Source organism: Rana temporaria, chromosome 1 (genome assembly GCF_905171775.1).
Source record: "Rana temporaria chromosome 1, aRanTem1.1, whole genome shotgun sequence".
In the NCBI taxonomy this organism is placed as follows: Eukaryota; Metazoa; Chordata; class Amphibia; order Anura; family Ranidae; genus Rana; species Rana temporaria.
In genome coordinates this window covers 101,613,075-101,637,286 of record NC_053489.1, presented here as the reverse complement: position 1 = coordinate 101,637,286, position 24,212 = coordinate 101,613,075, and the positions used below count along the sequence as shown (strand labels likewise).

Below are 24,212 nucleotides of genomic sequence, written 5' to 3'. Positions count from 1 at the left end.
AGAATACATATTGGCGTAAATTTATGAAAAGATGTGCTTCTTCAAAAAGGTTTTATTGGATATGTTTTTTTTTTTTTAATACCGTAAATTAAAAAAATATCTCTTGTTGATGCCACAAGAAAAAAAAGAAAAAAAAAACCTAGTGGTGATCAAATACCACTAAGAGGGCTCTGTGTGAAATTGGCAGTTAAAGTAATGCAGTGCCAAAAAGCAGCAAATTGACTGGTCATGAAAGGGGGTAAATCTTCTGAAGGTCAAGTGGTTAACTGGCAATTGTGCGGTCATGCAACATTGTGTACGCAAATTACATTTTTATAACTTTCCCCACAAATGGAGCTTTCTGTTAGTGGTATTTGATCATCTCTGGGTTTCTTCATGAATTTAAATCGAAATGTATTCTGCTGCATATCTTTTGGAAAAATAAAAATTCCAACAAGTGTATAGTTGGTTTGCTTGAAAGTTATAGCGTTTGGTATAGATACTAGAAATAATTTTTTAATGGCGGTAATCAGCGACTTATAGTGGGACTGTCAGAGTGTGGCGAGCAATTTGACGCTGGCTGGAGGGTTTACAAATTCATATTGACATCACCAGTGATACGAATGGAATGATCAATACTAATACTATACACTGTCACTGTACTAATGGCACTGGCTAGGAAGCGTATAACATCTAGTGTGTGATCAAGGGGTTAAATGCGTGCCTAATAATGTGTGTGTTGCTTTTACTAAGCGTTCTTGGTTTTTGCAAGGAATAAAAAACAGCAAGATCGCCTGTCTGTGTCCGGAGCTCCCTTCCGTGAATGACGGACCTGATCAATCACTGGCCGGGACCCTCTGATCAACTTGCGCTGTAACAATTTTTCGCATAGCTGGGACAGCGGCACGTGCATGCCCCCCGACCCAGAAGCACTGATTACGTACCATATACGTGATCCATATACGTGCAGCAGTTTATCTGCGGGGGGATGGGCAGCAAGAAGTTATACAACTCTCACATTGAGGACATCTGTTTAGAGAAGACAGTTTGGACCAGACCGGTCCAAACAAACTATTTTAAAGTGACAGAAAGCTGGAGTTGGGCTTTAAATCCTGAACCCCCTTCCCCTTTTTCTTAATTTTTTTTTTTTCAATACATACATTTTAAAATCTTGCTACTTTCTCTTGTACTAGAATTTTGTCTCATGCTTGGCCGTTCCACCTACATTGTTAGTGTCTCATCCATCAATACAGTGCAGCTATATCTCAGTGCTGCACCACTTAAGGGTTTTGTGGCCTGGGGGCGTGATCAAGGTTAAAAATCCTAGAAAAATAATAGTGCTGCATCAGCGGGGACCTCTTCTTCAATGAAAACTTAAATTTGAGGGCAATTGGGGCATTACTCCTCCCACTGATACAAGACACTATACCCAGCAATGGGGCCCAATATGGCTCACTGACACTGCTCCTCCTGCTAATTTTAATTATGGCTTTGTTTACTCCCACTGATGCCTGAAACTTTTTCCCTCCCGCTGCCCATAGTCTGGCCCCCCTAAAGTTTGAAGGACAATAAACTGGCCCTCTGTTTACAAAGTTTGGAGACCCTTGCTCTAGACCAGTGGTTCTCAACCCTCTAGTGCTGTGACCCATTGATAAAATCTCCCAAGTTGTGGGGACCCCTAACGGTAAAATTATTTTTGTAGCGTGGGTTGTCGGCACCCAAGGCAAGACAAGTAATTTGCGCCCCTAACCCACAGACATTTAGCGCTACCTGAGTCCTATAAATGGCAACTATAATTACAGGTAGTGTTACTTACCGTGTCTCTGGCTTCACTGTGTCTCTGACTTTGTGGTGTCTCGTAGCAGTGACACCTATGCCGAAATCGGGAGATAGGGTCTCCTCCAGCCCCTCCCACTTCACATTCCTCATCAGTCAGCTTACCTCTAGTCTCTGCCCCCCAAACCATGCTGTAAACTGAATGGGTGCCTGCGAAGAGGCTGAGTGGGCCGCTACGGGCTCCAGGAATAGCCCAGCTGGGCGCCCACAGACTCCAGGGATAGCCCTGATGGGTGGCCGCAAAAAAGCTGGGAGAGTGGTGTGGGCTTCAGGAACAGCCCAGGATTCGGTGACCCCTTGGCATATCATCTTTTGACCCCTGATCGGGTCCCGACCACCAGGTTGAGAACCACTGCGTCTAGACTGTAAATGCTAATGGACCTTGAGGTTTTCCTTTGCTAGTATTCTGCACATCTATCCATCCGGATGTGACATCTGTAATACCTTGGTCTCTTCTCTTTGTCAGTGAAACCATCCAGTTCTTTTCTATTTTAGGCTTTTGTTTCAAGTTATCATGCAATCAATCATAAACTGTTTTTATTATGACATGTAAGGTACCCATAGCCAGTTTATTATTTTGTGGCTTATGATGTTGGAACACAATGTTAAATACCAGGACAGTGGCAGACAGATTGCAGAGGCCCACTGAACAGAAGAAGGATTTTAAGACCTCCCTCCAGCACCCATACTGTCCTTGTCAGTATGATGCATAACTCATTGCCAATAACTCATTGCCACAAATTGTAGTATTGGATGCTGAAGCCTACCTTGTTCCCAGTCCCTGTGAACTGTATTGTTCACTGAGCTATTTGTGCTATCCCTTGTGTTATGTTATTTTCTAGTCCATTCCTTTTGTTATTTATAAATGTAACATTAATATACTTTTACTGTTCCTTTTTTGCCTTCCAGTGTCTGGTTTAGGTCTGGTCCTTATACAGAGGGCACTATGTACCTAGCAGCAAAGAGAGAGGCTATTATAGAGCTTTGCATGGGATTTCAGTAAATGAGCAGACAAATGTGCACCAAGATCCTGCTAAGAGTATATGTTCAAATAACAAGCACTTGTGTAATCTCTTCCACATAGTGGTGAAAATAATTATTTAATCCCCTGCAGATTTTGGAAGTTTGCATACTTTAAAAGAATTAAACGGTCTATAATTGTTCTCATAGGTGTGTTTTTTAAATGATGGAGACAGAATATCAACAAAGAATCCAGAAAAACACATGATACAAATGTTATAAATTGAGTTGCAGTTCAGTGAGTAAAATAAGTATTTGATCCCCCTACCAACCAACAATAATACTGGCTACAGTATGTGGTACATAGATTAGTCCTGTGAATTTAAGAAGGTGTGTCTAACAAAAAACTGTTTAAAAGACACCTTTTCACAGAATCTTTCTTCCATAAACCTCACAATCGTGGGCAAGACCATAGAGCTGTCAAAGGACGTCAAGATTGTAGACCTTCACAAGGCTAGAATGGGCTACAAGACCATCAGCAAGAAGCTTGGTGAAAAGGAGACAACTGTTGGAGTGATTATTTACACATAGAAGAAATGCTAAATGACCATCAATCGCCCTCCGTCTGGAGCTCCATGCAAGATTTTGCCTCAAGGGTTAAGGCTGCATTCACATTGTAACGCCGCGATTTGTTTAACGTTTTTTTTTTTTTCACAAATTATTTCCATTGCTGTCTATGCCCGAACGCCAATGCCGCCTGAAAAAAGGGTCCGGGACTTGTTTTCAGGCGTACGGCGTGAGATGTGAACCATCTCATAGACAGCAATGGAAATTCGCCCCTCCAGCGTATCGAGCGTCGCGCTTCAGGCGTTTTGTCGCCTAGGTGTGAATGCAGCCTAAAGATGATAATAAGCAAAGTGAGGTATCAGCCCAGAACTACATGGAAGGAGCTTGTGAATGATCTCAAGGTAGTTGGGACAATGGTCGCCAAACAAACCATTGGCAGCACACTATGCCACCATGAATTGAAATTCTGCAGCTCCCCCCTCCTCAAGAAGTAACATGTACAGGCCCGTCTGAAGTTTGCCAATGAACCTCTAAATGGTTCAGAGAAGGATTGGGAGAGTGCTCTAGTCAGATGAGACCAAATTTGAGCTATTTGACTTTAACCCGACCTGCCAGGTTTGGAGGAAGAACAATGCTGACTTGCCCTAAGAACACCATGCCTACAGTCAAGCATGGAGGAGGAAACCTTTTATGCTTTGGGGCTGTTTCTCCTAAAAGTACAGGCCAACTTTACAGCATTGAGGAGCCACTGGACGGGGCCATGCATTTGTAAAATCTTGGATGAGAACCTTCTTCCCTCAACCAGAGCACCTGGCGATGGGTCCTCCAGCATGACAATGACCCAAACATACCGCCAAGGCAACAAAGGAGTGGCTCAAGAGGCACATTAAGGTAATGGAGTGGCCTAGCCAGTCTCCAGACCTTAATCCTATAGAAAATCTATGGAGGGAGCTGAAACTTTGCATTGCCAAGAAACCTTAAGAATTTAGAGAAGATCTGTAAAGAGTGGACCAAAATCCCTCTGAGATGTGTGCAAACCTGGTAACCAACTAATGGGTTCCTCCACAAAGTACTGTCATGTTTTACTTATTAATACAAAAACTTTATTTAATTCACTGAACTGCAACTCAATTTATAACATTTGTATCATATGATTTTTTTTTTCCTGGATCTTTGGTTGCTATTTTGTCTTTATCATATAAAATGCACCTATGATACAAAGAAATTAAGGGTCTAGAATTTAAGTGGGCAATCGTACAAAATATGCAGGGGATCAAATAATTAATTTTCCCACTGTAAATAATCTAGACCTATCAAAGGGTCACATACTTCAAATTCTTGTAAGCGCATTTACTGATTCCCAGTGCAAAGGGGAATACTGGATGCTGTGTTTTTTTTTTTTTTTTTTTTTTCTCCTCCCTTGTTGGATTGGTTTTAATAAAGGACCCATTTGTCCATGGGACCCTGAGGCAGCACACAATGCACAACTAATATGTCTGCCACTGTCCCAGAAGCTGTGTAGGCAGTATGCCAACTGATCAAATATTTGCTGTTTTTCTATTGTCCATGAAAGCTCATAATCCCTGGTTCCTCAAAATAATTCTTCATAATTGATTTGCATATCAGCTAATGTCTATGGGTATCTTAAGTTTTTCTAAAAAAAAGCCCCTTTATATTTCTGCTGACAAATCATCTTGTCCTTGGTGGTTGCTGACAGGCCAATGTTTCTTAGTCTTAGGAAAACCCCAATTACACAAGCCATTGCATGATGAATTGTGATTGAAATGTGCATTTCTCTTTCATTCTGCAGCCAGCTATGATTTTCTAACACCGACCGATTGCTTCTTACAGTATTGCAAATTTGAAGGAGTTCTGTACACTATACAGAATGACTTTATAAGCATATTTTAGGTTTATTGGGAGTAACCTGCACATAGATCAAAGCCAAGTTGCAGGCCTTTCCTATGTGTCAGGGTTTGTAAAGAAATGGCAAGGCAATCCTGCATTTCTTCAGAAGGTAAGAGCCTTGCACTGTATGTCAGTAGAAGATTGTGATCATGTAAAAAATGTTTCTTGCTACCATTCTTGCCTTATTAATGATGTTTAATCACGTAAATGTTTATACATGTAATAAAACCTTATTCTAACACTAAGGCCTCATGCACACCGGACGTTTTTACAGCGGATATTTTTGGCAGTAGCTTTTTTTTTTTTTTTTTTTTTTTTTCTACAGTCATTAAAGGAGTTGTAAAGTAAAACAATTTTTTACCTTAATGCAATCTATGCATACAGGTGAAAAAACATCTGATGCTGCCGGGGGCCCCCCAGCCCCCGTTATACTTACCTGACCCCTCGAAAGTCCCGCGCGTGGTCCCGAGATCCTCTTCGCCGCTGATTGGCTAGAGCGGATATATTGAGAGCAGCGCAGCCATTGGCTGGCGCTGCTGTCAATCGCATCCAGTGACGCGGCGCGCCGAGGGGCGAGGCCGAGTGATAGTGGCTATGGCCGCTCGCTGTATCACGGGAGCGCGCCCACAATTACTCACCACCATGCAAGCTCTCTCGCATGACTGTGGTCAGTACTTGCGGGGAGGAGCCGAGACAGCCGTCGAGGGACCCCAGAAGACGTGGATCGGGGCCACTCTGTGCAAAACGAAAGAGGTACAGTGCACAGTGGAGGTAAGTATAACATGTTTGTTATTTTAAAGGAAACATTTTTTTTTCCTTTTACTAACCCTTTAAACTCTCAATGTTATCCTATGTGTGTGTGTACATGCGCACATAGGCTGTTATCAGCAGTTTTGAGCAGTAAAAACCCCAAACTAGTGGGTTCCGAGAGACATTTTTCAGCTGTAAAAATGCTCTAACGCTGATAAACGTCGCTCACCAGTGTTTTTTAACATTTTTGATCCATTGAAAAACATTTTTTTTATTTAAAAAAATAAATAAATAAAAAAACGCTACCGTGGAAAATAAACGCTAAAAAAATAAATAATGCAAAAATGCTGAAAACAGTTCAACACAGTTGAAAAACTCACTGCAAAGCTCCTGCTGTTTTTTTATAACGTTATTTTAATGTCCAGTGTGCATGAGGCATTAACTGTACATCTGGCCTGTATGACAGTAGCAATCTTTTCACTGACGGCAACCCGTCAGACACAATCCCATAACTGTTTCTGTGGTGTGACTTCCTCCTTGGCTTGTCCAGCAAGGTGTCGGTCCCTCGGTGGTGAGGGGGGATTCTACGGCATTTTGGGCAGTGAAGAGGCATCCTCGAAACAGTTGCGTGGCTCCCTTGTCCTTTCTTGCAATACTGTAGCTGCCAGTGTGATATTGGCGTTAGTGAAGATTAACTGGCATACTAATAAAACCTTCTATTTATTTCTTAAAAACACTCATCTATTGCAATCTTTGCAGATTAATCCAGACACGGTAGTGGAAGTGTGGAAGGGGGAAAACTGTTTCGAAGAATTGCACAAAGTGACAGCTGCAGGGTTTTCTGCCATCCTCTCAGCTCCCTGGTACCTAGATTACATTAGTTATGGCCAGGACTGGCAGAGATACTACCGAGTTGAGCCACTAAACTTTAATGGTTAGTTGTGTTTTTAATATTCATATGTGAGAATGGCTGTGTGCTGGCCTTTACCAGTTTCTTGCTTTTAGTTTTAAAGCCCAATTGAACCTTCAGTTTTAAATTGTCTAAATTTGTTTCAGGTGTAACAAAACAAAAGGTGTTCAGTGTGTTTGCTTTCTTTCTAAAGCAGCCTCAGCCTAAAAAGAAAAGCCCGTCCCTTGCCAGCATGCTGCAGACTCTGGGGCATTGTCTGACACACCCCTACTGAGTCAGGCCTATAGCTCTAGGATTAGCAAAGCTTGTTGCTGAAGTTTTTGCTCTGACTCAGTAGGGGGCGTTTTGGAACTCTGCAAGAAGACCACAGAGAGCAAGTGCCCTACGCTGCAGTTTCTGGCAGGGGACAGGCTTTTAAAGCGGTAGTAAACTGCAAAAAAAATTAATCTTCCTGCAAATTTAATGTCACAATGTGCTTATATTCATTGCATACCGACACATTATGAAAGACTTGCCTGAGAATTAAGTCCTCCAGCAGCGCGCTGACAGGGCTTCCATCTTCAACCTCTCTTCCTTCCGGGTTTGCGGGCAGATGCTGTTTCAGTGGCTGAGCCGCAATGACGTCACTCCCGTGCATGCGTGCGGGAGTCATGGCTAGCACACGGCTCTGTGGATACCATATCATCAATTTGGAGTGGTGACTGGGCATCAAGGATAAAGATCAGAGAAAAAGTCTTGCCAGAAAGGAAGGAGGGTCAGTAACCAGAAGTTCTTTTGTGTAAAACCATCCAAAAAACGCACAAGGATATACAGTCATTTAATGGTAGAATGGGCAAGGAGAATAACATAATTGAGAGTATCTAGAAGTCGTTAATGTACAACTCATGTATACCATGGTGTAAGAGTACAGAAGTATTTTGCTGCATGGCTAGATGAACTTATTAAAGCGGGAGTTGGCCCATCCATAAAAGCGGAAATTAACTCTCCTATTGGTTGTGCTCCCAACCAAACTGTCAAACCATCCACTGGTTGGTGTCATAACTGATCACATGTGTAGAGCATCATGGCAGTTGCAGATTAAACAGAAGCAAAGATGGTCCCTTCCTTGACTGAAACCGATAGGGGGGGTTTACGCACATGACCAGTTTTCCTGCCAGGAAAACTGCCAAGAGAGCTTTTGGCTGGGAAAACTGGACGTGTGTATGCTTCCTAGCAGTTTTCTCGACTTGAAAACTGCCCAGAATCTAATTTAAAGTGAAACTAATTTAATAATGCCATGTAGAAGAATACGTATCGGCCTAAACTGAGGAAAAAAATAGTGTTTTATATATTTTTGGGGATATTTATTATAGCAAAAAGTAAAATTTATATTTTTTTTCAAAATTGTCGCTCTATTTTTGTTTATAGCGCAAAAAATAAAAAACGCAGAGGTGATCAAATACCACCAAAAGAAAGCTCTATTTGTGGTAAAAAAGGATGCCAATTTTATTTGGGAGCCACGTTGCACGACCACGCAATTGTCAGTTAAAGCGACGCAGTGCCGAATCGCAAAAAGGGGCCCGGTCACCGACCAGCAATATGGTCCGGGGCTGAAGTGGTTAAAAACAAGGGACCTGGTGTGAGAGTGACTTGTATTCTTATGGAATGGGGATAAATATAGATGCCATTGGCAGGTGATCTCACCACTGGAGGCTCGACAATAGAGAAAGTTTGCAAGTGACTCGGCCTGTTTAACCTGTTAACCTGTTTAACTGCACTGGTGTAAACTAGAGCCATTGGAATACATGGAAAGTACACGGGACTGCACCTGGTGTGAACTGGCACTCATGCAGAAAAAAAGTGCATCGGACTAGCACTAATGCCGCTTACACACAACCTTTTTTCGGGTTCTAAAAAATTAAGTTTTTAAGGGTCTAGTGAAAAAAACGTTTTTGTTCAACCCGATCATTAAAAACGGCCTTGCCTACACACGATTGTGAAAAAAAAAAAATGCTCTAGCAAAGCGCGGTGACATACAACACGTACGACGGCACTATAGAGGGAAAGTTCCATGCGGATGACGCCACCCTTTGGGCTGCTTTAGCTGATTTCATGTTAGTAAAAGACGATTCGCGCTTTTCAGTCTGTTACAGCGTGATGAATGTGCTTACTCCATTACGAACGCTAGTTTTACCAGAACGAGAGCACCCGTCTCATAACTTCTGAGCATGTTCGGGTTTTTAACGTAGTTTTAGACCACACACGATAATTTTTTACAACCTGTAAAACAACATGGTTTAAAACGTCGTTAAATGCAGCATGTTCGAAAACATTTTTTATCGTTTTTCAGAACCCGAAAAATGATGTTAAGCCCACAAACGATCATTTTTAAATGACATTTTTTTAAACGTCTTTTTACATGCCGATCATGTGTACGCGGCATTAGGGTTAAAGCGGTTGTAAACCCGCATATACATTTTTTTTTTTTTTTTTTTTTTCCCTGCAAGGCAAAAGCCTTAATGAACTAGTATGCACCGCATAATAGCTCATTATGAAATACTTACCTCGGAACGAGGTGTAGGGAACTTACCTGGTCCGAGCCGAGCGTGTCTTCCGGGTATCGCCGCTCCAGCGCTGTGATTGGCTGGAGCGGCGATGACGCATGCGCACAGGAGATTTCATGCCGGCCCTTCAGCCGAGGATCCCCTCCGGCGCATGCGCCGCTGCAATTAGCGGCGCATTGCGAGGGGAATATCTCCTAAACCGTACAGGTGAGCCTTATAGGCAAAAGTAAAAAATGTGGATTTACAGCCACTTTAAATGGGTTGGGTGGTGGAAACTGTATTGGAAGTGATCATATGAATTGTATGCTCCACATTGGTCACATTCCAGCTGCATGTCTTAGTAAAGCTTCCATATCATCAAATGTCACCTAACTCATCGTGTAACTTAATACTCTTTGCTTGTAAATGAATGAGCGCGCAAAATGAAGATTCTCACCTTCCTTTACATGCTGAGCTCCTCATAACTGGCTTTGTCTTCCTCCCTGCGTTCTATCATATCTTCTGGTCCTCAGCAACCACAAGTGGCACAACAACCAAATCAGACTTCAATATAACAATCATCAGATTTATGAGGGTCATTAGAGGCTGTTGGTGTCCTATGTTGATTTTTTTTTCTTTTTTTTTCCAGATAATGATAATAATAATGTACTGCAACATGCCATGCTTTATTAAACCTTCTATTTAAATTTCTCAGTTGAAGCCAGATACAGTTGTTGAAGTCTGGAAGGAAAAGAATTACCAAGCGGAGATGGCAGCAGTTACGGCTGCTGGCTTTCAGGCCCTGCTTTCTGCTCCCTGGTACTTAAACCGCATTGCCTATGGCCAGGACTGGATCCAGATCTACCATGTGGAGCCTACAGATTTCGAGGGTGTGTTCTGGTGCCTGCGCCTCACTGCACAGCTGCTTCTCATGTCGGCTGATCTGCATGTGGCTTTCCCTATAGTAGCCATTACTGCACCTTCAGTTTAAAGCGGCGCTGTCAGGGGTAAAAGAAAATCCTATAGGAAGTTGCCTTGCGATAGAAAAGCTATTGTGGACCTAGGTTTTTGTCTTTTTTTCTGTTATAGTGCTTCTGTCTCCTCCGCATGCATCACTCCTGGGGGTGTAGGATTCCTGTGTCCCAGTGTGCACACGGGTTCCATTCTCCTAACCTAGATGTCGCTGCTATGTCCTGTAGTAACTTAGGGGTTGGAGGCTAAAACCACAGTGTGTGGAGGGTGACATGAGCATCCTACTCTCCCCATCGTGTTCAATGCTAAAAGACCGACAGGCTGCAGTTCTGTAATTAACAAAAAGTTTTAGAAGAAAACCTTTCCAGGGGACTGGAGAGGCAAGTATAAGATGCCCTCATCCGATTAATTATGGGCATTGCCAGCCGCACAGGATCTCTGTGTGGCAGAATACTTTATTTTTTCAATAGATGCTATTGATGCATGAAATTTTGATAAAACAAAGTATTTCATGCGAAAAGTATTCTGTCTTTGTTCAGTGCTAGGATTGCCTACCTTCAGGAGTAGTGTTTTACCTTGCCTCCTGTAGTGGTCGCTGTTGCACTGCAGATGTATTGCATCTTAATGTATATTCGTGCAGTCTCGGCAGTGCATTTACCATATGGCTATTGCCAGAAGTATGAAGTTCCCCATAGACCCTTTTACACAAACTTTGAAGGTTTCAGTGTTTCTGACAGCAATGTGTATGGTAACCACAGAAATGTAAAGGTAGTTTAGCTGCAAATCCTGTTATTTCCTTAATACTCCTGGCCATAAGTGTGCGCAGGCTATTGCATTAGGGTGTGCACTCTGAAGCCCAAACACACACTACCGAGCGCTCACGGTGTTCATTCAGAAAGGGAAGGGGCCGGTAAATTACCCATTTACTGCCCCCTTCCCCACTCTTAAAACATCCCAGCAGCAACAGCCAATAGGAGGGAAGCTGGCAGCGCTGCAGGCAGAAAGATGGGAGCCAAGGCAGTAGGAGAATCTGTGCTGCACAGGGTGATTAGGGTGTGCCTGGGCACACTTCGCACACCCTGCGCGCATGCCTATGCTCATGGCTTTTACTAGGTGGCTTAAGGCTGGATTCACACCTATGCATTTTTAGTGCTTTTTGCATTTTGCAGATTTGCACTATAGAACGTATTCCATAGGAAACCATGGTAAATGGACTGTAGTGCAAATCTGCAAAAAGCACTAAAAATGCATAGGTGTGAATCCAACCTAAAGTGGAATTCTGACCCCCCTCTAAAAATTAAGTCAGCTGCTACAAATTCTGTAGCTGCTGACTATTTTTACTATTAAGGCACTTGCCTGTTTAGGCATCCAATGGTGTCTTCATCCAGGCTGATTCTTGGGTTGCTGGCGCTGCAATCTCAGCTCAGGAAAACCAGCAGTGAAGTCTTGCAGCTTCACTGCCAGTTTCCTATCGCGCATGTGCGAATCGTGCTGCGCTCTGTGAATGGGCCGGCTACGGGGGTGATGAACTTCCAGCTCACTTACACGGGGCGGACTGAGCCAGATGTGGAAGCGGGTACCTGTCAAAACCAGGTACCCTCTCCCCCCTGAAAAGGTGCCAAATGTGGCAGCGAAGGGGGGCGGGGGCAGATGAGTGAAACTCTCCGCCCTTTGGGTGGAGCTTCACTTTACAATTGCATTTGGGTGCTCTGACTTTAGATTGGTCTCATGTGTGCCTAATTTTCCACCAATCTCCTTCAGTTTTTCAGTCAAGGAATGTCTGTCAGGAGAGGTAGCTGACAGGCCATTCCTGAGTGAATATCAGCTGGCCCTGAGGAATTCATGAGTGGGTTCTTTTTTGTTTTTTTTCGGAGCATGCAACTCCAGCTGTTCTGTATCCAACAGACACAGTACAGAACCAAAGAGCATATCAGTCCTAAAAAACAAAAGAGCTTGCGTCCCCTCTTGTTTAGGCGTTGCATCTGCTCCAATTTTTAAGCTTGGAGTAGTGCATGATTATGCTTGATACCAAGACAGAGCTGGGTGGGAATGATTGCTCCCTTTAACCGTGTGGTGCAGGTCCAGTCCGCAGCCTGAATAAGAACCAATGGTTCAAGAAAGGCTGACTGCACCCCCAGGTATGAGGCTTGATTCACACCTATGCATTTTTTTTTGTGCCTTTTGCAGATTTACACTACAGTCCATTTAACATGGTTTCCTATGGAACATGTTCTGTAGTGCAAAAAGCACTAAAAATGCAGATGTGAATTCAGCCTAAAGCAGTGATAATTACTTTATTGAAGATAAAAATCCATCAAGATGCATCATGAGACCGCTATGCAGGCATGGCAAGATTAATGTGTTTCACAAATTGAAGTTCACTTAGTCATAATTATGCTTGCACCACTCTTTGTTCTCTCAATTGTATCTATGAAGGTGCAACATGGGCACCCTTGGACAGCAGCATTATCAATCTCAGGTGAGAGTAGTGTTGCATGGACTTTACATAAGTGACTAACAAATTTCAGCCAAACTGCAGATAAGTTTGTAAGGAAAAATGGAAAGAAACTGCGCTAAAAAATACAAAAAAGATGAGAAAAAGGGGAAATAACTGCAACGTGGTCAGTCTAATCCCTCGAGGTGCTGCGATTATCATGTAAACAATAACTACAAGAAACAAACAAAAGAAAAATATTAATCGCGCTACCTCAACCACCCTTCTTGCCAGACACAAGCATGTGCAAGTGGGTGATATAAATGAAAGGCTGGCTGCTATGTCAGGAGCGACCTATTTTGGCCACTAGGGTGCAGCATGCAGCCACCGAAGAATCCCACACCAGTGATGGTGATTTACAAGTGAGAACCAAAAACAAACAAAGAACACTTAAAGCGGAGTTCCACCTAAAAATGGAACTTCCGCTTAATCCACTCCTTGCCCCCTTACATTTGGCATGCATTTTTTTTGGGGGGGGGGGGGGAGTGGGGGCTTCCTGTCCCACTTCCTCTTTCCGCCGAGGGGCTGGTAAGGCGAATAGCTTAATCGCCTTATTGCAGCCCCTCCCTGTAGGCGAGCGCCTGTCCAATCGGACGGCGCCACTCGCGCAAGCGCAGTGGGTGCCTGGCCGAAAGCCGTCACTGCCGGGTGCCTACACTAGGAATGAAGACGCTGGCCGGGGGGGGGCGGCGAGGAAACGGAGCCCTGGCCGGCTCGTCGCTGGAACCATGGAGCAGGTAAGTGTCTGTTTATTAAAAGCCAGCAGCTACACTTTTTGTAGCTGCTGACTTTTAATAAACTTAAAAAAAGGCTGGAACACCCCTTTAAATCAAAAAGACATTAGCTAAATATAAACTTTGGCTATGAATGAGTTAATAGTCCAAAATATTAACAGCAGAAAGTCCATTAGATAGCAGGTAGTATGTCAAACACCCGTGCATCTGTGCCACAGATATCACGTTTTCCTTTGGACACGTTTTATAACTTTTATCTCCTCCACCAAACTTAGACTGGCCTCTTACCAGATTCCCACGATCCCTTACTACAGGGGATCAGAAACGGCATATAATGGGTCCCAATCTCGCAGTTTCAGATATGCAGTCCTGTTGGATCTCGTTAATTATGCAGTTTAAAATGTGCCTTGAATCTAATGTGCCGGCCGGTACACAACTCTCAGGCACTTGTCCACTGGGGGAACGTCGGGAGCTTCTTGGGTGAAGACAGCGGCGCGCTGTATATAGCGCGATTTATATTTTTCTTAGATAAGTTTGTAAGTTGTTACTGCAGCAGTTTTTTTTTTTTTTCAGTTTGGAATTGGGATATTTTTTTAAATAATTAATAAGAGCTGACGTGTAAGCACCCGTCGGTGGTAAATGGTTACTCTCAACCCTCTAACTTCTGCTGTTGCTGGACAGCTTGGCCTGTTTTTAAGGAAGCTGAAATATTAGACTGGCCGCATCACGAGAAAATAAAACTGTTACAGGGGGAACTTTGAAAAACAAAGACTGCTGTGTTAATGCGATTGTCAGACTGCAATATCTGGCTGTATTGAAATTACTATACATTATGCGTAAGATGATTGTCCATAGATAGAAATACATATTGACTTCAGGTGAGCAGATGAACATTTCTGCACCTCTCTGCTCTGTAATGTGAACAGGGCACATCAAAATGCTTTGTTTTGTTGCATACTGTGACAGACTGGTTAAAGGGCCTGTTCAGTCTGCATCTAAAAAAATAATTTGCCATTTGGGTTAGAAAGGGCTGCATTTGTTTCAGTATAAATTTGAATACAAAGAAAGTAATTCAAATTTTTGACATGCAGTATAGGTGGCCCAAGTTGAGACCAAAAATGTATTTATTTATTCCCCCCCCCCCCCCAACCTTTTTTCCAAAATGTGATTGTTGGCAGCAGTGAAATGCTGTTCTATTGCAGTTGACCATAGACATACTTTTTTTTTCTTGCAGGGACCGAACAGCAGAAGCAGCTTGTAATTGGTGGTGAAGCTTGTCTATGGGGTGAATTTGTGGACGCTACAAACCTCGCACCACGACTGTGGTATGTTTACCGGTTACATTGTTTAGAATTTGCGAATCTACAAATATATTGCAACACTTAAAGGGTTAGTTCACCTTTTTCACACAAGCTAGAAAGGTAAAGAGGCTCAACACCCTCCCCACCCCTGAAATCCCCACTGCGTATACCTTATGTGATCCCCATCTTCTGCTACCCTTTCCAGCAGCTATAATGTGCCAGTAATTTTAAACATCACTACACAGGCCTGGAGACTGTAACGGCACTCGCCACATGACTGCACTGAGCAATGAAAATCCAAATCTGTTTTGGTGTTAGACTGACATTTTACAAGAGTTAATGAAGCATTATAAATGCTCTCTAAATGTTTTAGGTACGGTTTTGACTTGTTTCCGAATTTAAAACTTCTCCACAAACACTCCTGGCTAAGTGGAACGGCACCCAGGAGCTATTGGGTAAATCCAATTAGGCACTGTCATGCTCTGTATCATGATTTACACACCTACCCTGGGAAGTTGATGGCAGCCATCTTCAAGCAGCACAAACAGGAAGTGCATAGAAGGAAGTGACAGCAGGACACTCTCTATGCTCTCCTCTATGATTGCAGGGCATTGTGGGAAATTATATTCCTCTGGCGTATGTTTATTTATTTTTAATGCACAGCAAACGCCTGTCAGTGTGTTTGTGGAGCATTATCCAAGACTTTGAAAGGCTTCAAACATCTCCAGACTTCACACGAGGCTTCAATTATAAAGCAATGTGATGCTAACGCTTCATATTTTGATGCGCTGTCCATGATATCATTTGCATAGGCGTTTAAGGAGCGTCAAAAATGCCCCTCAAATGTCAGTGTCAACTTGGCCTAAAGCTAAATAACTGAAGCTGAAATGTATGCACTCAACTAAAAGATTTAGAAACCTGAATCCCCTACACTCAGTCTAAAAGAAAGCCGCTTCTGGTGTGTTCACCAAAACTGATTGTGCTCCTTTGTGCACATATGGTGGGCCTGCCCTAAGCTACGTCCTTTTTGGCAGGACATCAGAACCCAAATAAACTGTATATTGGACATAGACCTCCCTGACTCTCCAATGAATTTCCTCCATGTCCCCACCATTCCTCTCAGCCTTTATCGAAAGTCGGTACTGCCTCATCTTTTAAATGCGGCTAGGAGATTGATCCCCATTTACTGGAAAAATGGCCAAATCCCAAGCCACTCGGACTGGATCCGTTTGAACGATATTAGGGCTTCAGAGGAGTGGATGCAAAGTTCAAGGACAAACTCCATAAATGGTATGGAATATGGGCTACATGGATTCACTATGTTGAGGGGGCTGGTACTGACACACAACCAAGTGACCCCACTCCGACCGGAGGAGAATAAATATCAGAATAACTATTGATCTGAACTGTTCATTTGCAATATTTGCTGCAGGACTGCTGACACAACTTATGAGTGCACTCTTTTCTGTTTCCTGTGCAATGGGCACAGGGAGGCGGCAATGGGTACAGTGAGGTGTGCAAATGGGCATTATTAACCCTCTTTTCCGCTTACAGTGGCTGCTGCATTCTCACCCTAGGCTTATACTCGAGTCAATAAGTACTCGAGTATATAACACTGTAAGTTGTAGGTGTAGTTCGGTTAACATAGCAGAATGGTACATTCTTGTTTTGTCATGCTAAAGAAACAGAATTAAATCTCCTCCTCTCATACAGGCCTAGAGCAAGTGCGGTTGCAGAAAGACTTTGGAGCAGTGCAAAAGTGACCTCCGTGCAGGATGCTTATAACAGGCTGGTTGTACATAGGTGTCGTATGGTCGGGTAAGTCCTCCAAGAAAATGTGTCATAGGAAATTGTGCTTTCTTGATTGTATTGCTCTCAATAATTTGCCACCCAACCCTGATCTATGGAGAGGAGCGGGAGGGGCCGAGATTCCCCTGACAGGATTGTTTATCAGCGCTGCCAGGGATGGCCACCACACTGGACCACAGGTATGTCACCCTAGACCCCCAGGGAAATGCCAATTGGTGCCCAGGCGGCTGCCTATCAGTGCCCACCAGTGCTGCCTATCAATGCATATCAGCGCCCATCGGTGAAGGAGAAAACATACTTATTTACAAAAAAAATTAACAAACACATGTAAACTTTTTTTTTTTTTTTTTTTTTTTGTTTAGCAAAAAATAAAAACCACAGAGGTTATCAAATACCACCAAAAGAAAGCTCTATTTGTGGGAACAAAATTATAAAAATTCTGTTTGGGTACAGTATAGCATGACCGCGCAAATTTCATTTAAACAGCGACCGCACTGAAAGCTGAAAATTGGCTTGGGTAGGAAATGGATGCAAGTGCCTGGTACTGGAGTGGTTAAGCACATTGTGTTTGTTTATTGTCGTGACTTCTATGAGGATCAGCTCACATTTTATGGAAAATTACTGCAGAAAACAGTTTTATTTCAAATGGGTTCTGAAAAAAACATGGGGTGGTTTTGGATTTCCTCTATTTATTATAAATGTGTATTATATTTTCTATTCCTATAGTTGGCTAGTCTATCAAAGCTCTGATAAAATTGTCTGAAAAAATACACTGCTTAAATAAGCAAGGATCTCATTTATTTGCCAAGAAAGTAGAAATGCGAGCAAAACACTAAAAGAAAACTACAGAGCAGAAAAACAAAATCGCAGGGTGATGCAATAATCATGTCCTTCCTTTTGGGCTCTGTATGCTGGCTGAGCTCCAAGGAAAAGAGGAGGAAATCTAGCTGGCGATTACCCTTTTTTTAAAATCTCACTCAGACACCACCCACACAAACGCCCTCTGCCCGCCTGTCTAGTCCTCTGTCAAATGAAAGTCCACGAGAGGCCGTCCTTTCTAATAACCAGGAAGTATATTCTTCTGTCCATTTTCCAGGAAGCATGCTGTAGTCTCCACTAGGGGCAGCATTGGTCCACGAATATGTGCTTTTGACATGGATCATCTTTCAGTAACGGCTATTCTTTGATATTGCTGTAACTCAGGAAATCGGTCATTTTCATTTGCACCTCCCTGGAGGTCTTATCTGATGCTCCTCTACCCCCATACATCACATCAGGAGGCCTATGCGAGAACATCCTGTTAGGTTATGAATTCCCATTTATGACTCCCTGTTGCGAACACCCTGGTGGGTACATTTGTTGTACTGGCATTCCAAGATGACCATTTTTAACATTTTAGGTTGCATGTGTTTTTTTTTTTTTTTTTTTTTTTTTTAAGCCCAAAATTGATATGCAAATGTCAGCCACCCCAATGTGGTTCAAGCCTGTCTCTACATCAAATTTGGGCTCCTTGCTATGACTGCCAATCTGATTTGCTTCCAAATTATGCTTACTTTGAAATTCCAAGCTTTTGTAACCTCTCACATCATTGGGATTTCCTGTGGCTCCAGTGGTCATCTTGGGGCAGAGCTGATCCATTATTTGTCTTGCCTCCATCAGGCAAAATATCATTGCAATAGTGGTCTATTAATTGCTGATAACATGGAACTGTAGAATTTTATTATAAACTTTCTGTTGTCACATGGGGGCTGGATCAGGTGCTCCTTTATCTGATGCTCTCCCCATACAGAAAAGTAAACTTGCTTTACACAGGGACAGATATATGGACGGCATTCAGACTTGCAGGGATGTACATGAAAAGGTACTAGGACTTGCACAGGGCAAACTTCTACTTTCAGCCTGTGGGATCTACTTTGACGGGGAGAGACTACAACTGTCCCCGATTTGGAGCAATGTCCCTCATGCCTCCTCATTTTGGTCTGATCTATATAGTTGTATACAAAATGCACGGTTTTATCTATCAAAATGTGTTTTCCAGAGCTAAACCTTATGTAAAGGAATAGTAATGGTAAAAAAAGCCCTTGTGGGTTTAACTAATCTTAGTTTTCTGTACAATTCTCTTTTAAGGGGGGTGTGTCCTATGCCTGCATGCTTTTTCTGATGGGTGTCCCTCATTCCCATCTCAATGTTGGACTACAAGTAAGGCTCCATGCACACTGGACGCTAAAAAAGCTATAAAAATGTCAGTAGGTTTGCAGGGAGCCTTTCAACGTTTTTTTTTTAACGTTTATGCAATAGCTTTTTTTAGCTCCATAAAGCTAAACGTCCTGTCATTAGAAGCTGCTAGGGGGCGCGCGCCGCCGGCGGCGCGCACCCATCGCGTTCCTGGGAACACTGTGCGCGTGCCTGGCGGCCGGGCACCCACGATTGCCCGGTAACTGAGCGGGGACGTGGAGCACTGTGTGTAAACACAGAGCTCCACATCCTGTCAGGAAGAGAGGAGACCGATCTGTGTCTCTTGTACATAGGGACACAGATCGGTCACCCCCCTTCCCCCACAGTTAGAACACTGATCAGGCTGCACATTTAACCCCTTGCCCGCCCCCTAGTGGTTAACCCCTTCCCTGCCAGTCACATTTATACAGTAATCAATGCATATTTATAGCACTGTTCACTGTATAAATGTGAATGGTCCCAAAAATGTGTAAAAAAATGTCCGATGTGTCCGCTATAATGTCGCAGTCCCGAAAAAAAAAATCGCAGATCGCCACCATTCCTAGTACAAAATAAATTTTAAAAAAATCATAATTATGTCCCCCTATTTTGTAGGCAATATAACAAACCAGTCATTATACGGTTAATGCGATATTTTTGTTAAAAAAAATAAAAAATAAATGTAGAAGAATACGTATCGGCCTAAACGGAGATAAAAAAAATATTTTTTTATAGCAAAAAGTAAAAAATATTGTGGTTTTTTTTTTTCAAAATTGACGCTCTTTTTTTGTTTATAGCGCAAAAAATAAAAACTGCACAGGCGATCAAATACCACCAAAAGAAAGCTCTATTTGTGGGAAAAAAAGGACGTAAATTTTGTTTGGAAGCCACATCGCACGACCGCGCAATTGTCAGTTAACGTGACGCAGTGCTGGAAGCTAAAATTTAGTCTGGGCAGGAAGGGGGTGTATGTGCACAGTAGGCAAGTGGTTAAACGCGATTTCGGGCATTCAGAAAAAAAGCTGTAAAACGTCCATGTGTGCATGGACACATAGGCTAACAGAGTGGAGTTTATGGGCTTTGAAAAAAAAAAAAAAAACGCCCAAACTCAGTTTATCAGCTCCAGTCTTCAGGAGCCCAGATTTACAGTAGACTAAATATTCCTGTTGGTTTTCTTTATCATTTCAGTTGCAGATGGGAATTTACAGCACATTTTGTGCTTGGGTCATGGGGCATGCATGTCTCTGCTGCAAACTGTTGGGCATATGCAATAAAGAAAACAATAGTTCTGATTTTGTTGTCATGTGCCAATTGTTACTAGACTTTCATTTGAAATACTGCATTAGTGCAGACACCATTCAGATTAGATTTTATATTTATAAATGAACATTACCAGTCTCCTGTACAGGCTCAGATTGTTGTTTATTTTTTGTCCTTCTCTTTCCAGGCGTGGAATATCGGCAGAGCCGCTCTATGTTGGGTTTTGTGAAAATGAAATGGACTACTAGACAATTTTAGAAGTGTGATCATGGCTGAAGAATCGGGACAGCTGGGCCAAAATGCGCATTTTTTTTTTTTTTTTTATTATTTTTTTTTTTTTTTTTTTTTTTTAAAGGTGAATGTTATGATTACACTTTATTGTAATAAAATCTTAAAGGTATCGTGTGTGTGTGTGTGTGTGTGTGGGTTTTTATTTTATTATTTTTTTTGTTTTTTAGAGACTACAGATGCTTGGTACTTATGTACTGTTAATTGCTGTGACCATACTATGACAATGTTATTTCAGTGCTGACCAATTAGGGGAGCTGTTTATTATCACACATCTGAGTGACATATTTTCTTCTTTTTTTAGTTTGCTTTTGCCAGTTTTTTTGTGATGCAATGTTTTGTCTTACCCTACCAAGAAGCTTGACAACCATGCAGACCAATTTGATGCAGTGTGTGGAGTATGGTCTGAGCACTGACAGGCTGACCCCCCCACCCCCCACCCCTTCAACCTCTGCAGCAATGCTGGCAGCACTCGTACGTTTATTTCCCAAAGACAACCTCTGAATATGACGCTGAGCATGTGCACCCAACTTCTTTGGTTGACCATGGCAAGGTCTGTTCTGAGTGGAACCTGTCCTGTTAAACCACTGTATGGTCTTGGTCACCGTGCTGCAGATCACTTTCAGGGTCTTAACAATCTTCTTATAGCCTAGGCCATCTTTATGTAGAACAATAATTTTTTTAAGATTCTCAGTTTATTGTCATGAGGTGCCATGTTGAACTTCCAGTGACCAGTATGAGAGAGTGAGAGCGATAACACCAAATTTAACATACCTGCTCCTCATTCACACCTGAGACCTGTAACACCAATGAGTCACATGACACCGGGGAGGGAAAATGGCTAATTGGGCTCAATTTGGACATTTTCACTTAGGGATGTACTCCCTTTTTTTTTGCCAGCGGTTTAGACATTAATGGCTGTGTGTGGAGTAATTTTGAGGGGACAGCAAATTTACACTGTTATACAATCTGTACACTCACTACTTTACATTGTGGCAAAGTGTCATTTCATTAGTGTGGTCACATGAAAAGATATAACAAAAATGTGAGGGGTGTACTCACTTTTGTGAGATACTGTACAACTAATAAAGCTGTTATTAAAGCAGAGTTCCACCCAAAAATGTAACTTCCGCTTTTTGGAACCCCCCCCTCCGGTGTCACATTTGGCACCTTTCGGGGGGGGGGGGGCAGATACCTATCTAATACATAGATAACCGAGGCGCTCGTGGCTATCTACGCCATGTCCAGCACCTCCTCCATCCTCCCCGCTGTCTTCTGGGAGACACGCAGGCCCCAGAAGACAGCAGGGACCAGTGGGACAGATCAGCTTCGGGTGAGGACATCACGGGCGCCCTGGACAGGTAAGTGTCCTTATTTTAAAAGCAGCTGCAGTATTTGTAGCTGCTGACTTTAAAACAAAACAAAAAAAAAAATCGGCAGAGCTCCGCTTTAACTTATATATTGTATATTGAGAAAAATTCAACTGGGCATTACCCACACAATGCGACTGCATATGTGTGGGCAATATGTGGAGTTGGCCAACCCCCGGGGCTCTCATTGTAGAAAAAGGGTACTATGTGCTGCATATAACCAATATAAATCACCAATTGAAACAAAATATCTCTCTACCCATACAACATTTATGTTAATGTTTGTGCAATGCTACCAGAGTCCATATTCTTCATCTAAAAAGGACAAAATCAGAAGCCTTGATTCCCAAGGGAAAATCCCTTAGGCGTCCAGAAGAGGGCAGCAAAGCACAATGTTTGAAAGGGGAAATGGTTGTGAATGATTCCACGCAAAGGAATAGACAAAGCACACATGAGAACTGCTGCCCCTACAGATACAGCCACCTAAGTGGAGTACAGATAATTGGTGGAAAAGAGATGTAGGTGTGGCGCTGTCCCTTTTAGGATATGTAAAATTAACCGTGTGGTTATAGATTACCAGGATACTTTTTAAAAAACGTAGGGTAATTAAAAGTGACAAGTGTTTATATTAAACAAAACCAATAAGGTCATGTGATGTGTGTGCTGTGCATAGTAGACCTATTCAAAATAATATGTGTTGCACAGGGGCATCGGGGGGAGCTGAACCCCTGAATGTGACCCCGAAAAGCCCAGAGTCTATGGAATGCTGCATTCCATTGTTGGCCCCGGGCCCAATCTGGTCGCGAGTGCGGCTGAAAGTGGCCGAGTGCCGCAGGTCCCGCCTTCTGGAGCCTGCAGCGCCAATGCGAGGACCGTGTGACGTGACGATGGTGACGTCCATCTTAGCCTGCAGGCTCCAGAATGCGAGAACGCTACATCCCCGCTCGGGCGGGCGGCTCTCCTTGGCTTCTCCTCTCCGGCGCTGATGACTGACTGCCTGCTGTGCCTGCACACTACGGCTGAGGTAGGTCAGAAACAGAGTGTGTAATATGTATGCCATTGTCAGTAGGTCAGGCAGGTCATTGGTCAGTGTGTGTAGGTCAGGCAGGTCACTGGTCAGTGTGTGTAGGTCAGGCAGGTCACTGGTCAGTGTGTGTAGGTCAGGCAGGTCACTGGTCAGTGTGTGTAGGTCAGGCAGGTCACTGGTCAGTGTGTGTAGGTCAGGCAGGTCACTGGTCAGTGTGCGTAGGTCAGGCAGGTCACTGGTCAGTGTGCGTAGGTCAGGCAGGTCATTGGTCAGTGTATGTAGGTCAGGCAGGCCAGTGTAATGGTCAGTGTCAGGCAGGTGTGTTTACTGGTTGGCATTGATGGGCACTGGTAAGTCACACAACCCCACCGACCCAGCCCAAAAAAGCACTACGTAAGCAGTAAACACACAGCAGTGCGCCCGCTGCTTAATTTGGAAGCCTGTTAAGAGCCCACAGGCTCTAATCAGGAAGCCTATTAGAGCCTGTGGCTTTAATCAGGCACTTCACCTCTGTAATTGAGATGGCCAGCGCTAGACAAGAGGCCGGAAAATTAAATAGTGGGCGGCAGCGACAATAGATTCATGCAATGCATGAATCTATTGTTGATTGACAGGTGCAGGATGGATGCACCGCCACTGCCCTTACCCCACACAGGGGTGTTGCGCAATCACAGTACATGCCACTGTGTAGCACTCAACGGATCCTCAATCTATTGCTTCCTAGTATGATCTTCCGTTATTCTCATGTATGAAAGAAGAGAATGCCCATAGCATAATGCCGCTTTTAAAACTTTATTTTATCAAAAAGCAATGGAGATATACTCACATTTATATGAAAGGTTACAGAAAAATTTAAAACTCAAGCGTCGTGACACAAAAAATAAAAACTGCAGAGGTGATCGAATACCACCAAAAGAAAGCTCTATTTGTGGGAAAAAAAAGAATGTTAATTTTGTTTGGGTACAACATCGCACGACCAGGGGCGGACTGCCCGTGGGCCCCATGCCACTAGGGAGCTCCATCGGGGATTGTCAGCCTCAGTAAAACCAGGGGCAGTATGTAAAAATCTGTGATGGAGCTGCGGTGGCTCAACGCAATTGGCACTGCGCTGACAAGCCATTCACCTCTGCAGCTAGGGGGATCGGATCCTGGTCTCGGCTACATGTGAATTGAGTTTGGTGGTCTCAGCCCGGCTCCCGGTGGGTGGGCTATGCGAGGTAAGCCTGCGCTTAGTACGCCCATCCCCCTCCCACAAAAACCACCACACTTACACGCACTCGAAATTGGGTTAACATGCACGCACTCTGACCA

At 43.3% G+C, this 24,212-nt stretch overlaps 1 protein-coding gene across 2 annotated transcripts in view; it reads left to right on the top strand.

Moving 5' to 3' along the window:
- The window catches only part of LOC120929744 (beta-hexosaminidase subunit beta-like), an 88,351-nt gene extending 67,792 nt beyond the window's left edge, over positions 1–20,559 (top strand). Inside the window, exons 11-14 of one of the 2 annotated variants that reach the window (XM_040341435.1) lie at positions 10,148–10,322; positions 14,867–14,957; positions 16,647–16,751; positions 20,404–20,559. In XM_040341435.1, coding sequence (XP_040197369.1) covers positions 10,148–10,322; positions 14,867–14,957; positions 16,647–16,751; positions 20,404–20,464 — 432 coding nt within the window. In that variant the 3' untranslated portion in view covers positions 20,465–20,559. Of the gene's footprint in view, positions 1–6,759; positions 6,935–10,147; positions 10,323–14,866; positions 14,958–16,646; positions 16,752–20,403 lie in introns of both variants that reach the window. The other variant, XM_040341434.1, reaches the window with a different exon arrangement.
- The last annotated feature ends 3,653 nt before the right edge of the window (positions 20,560–24,212 follow it).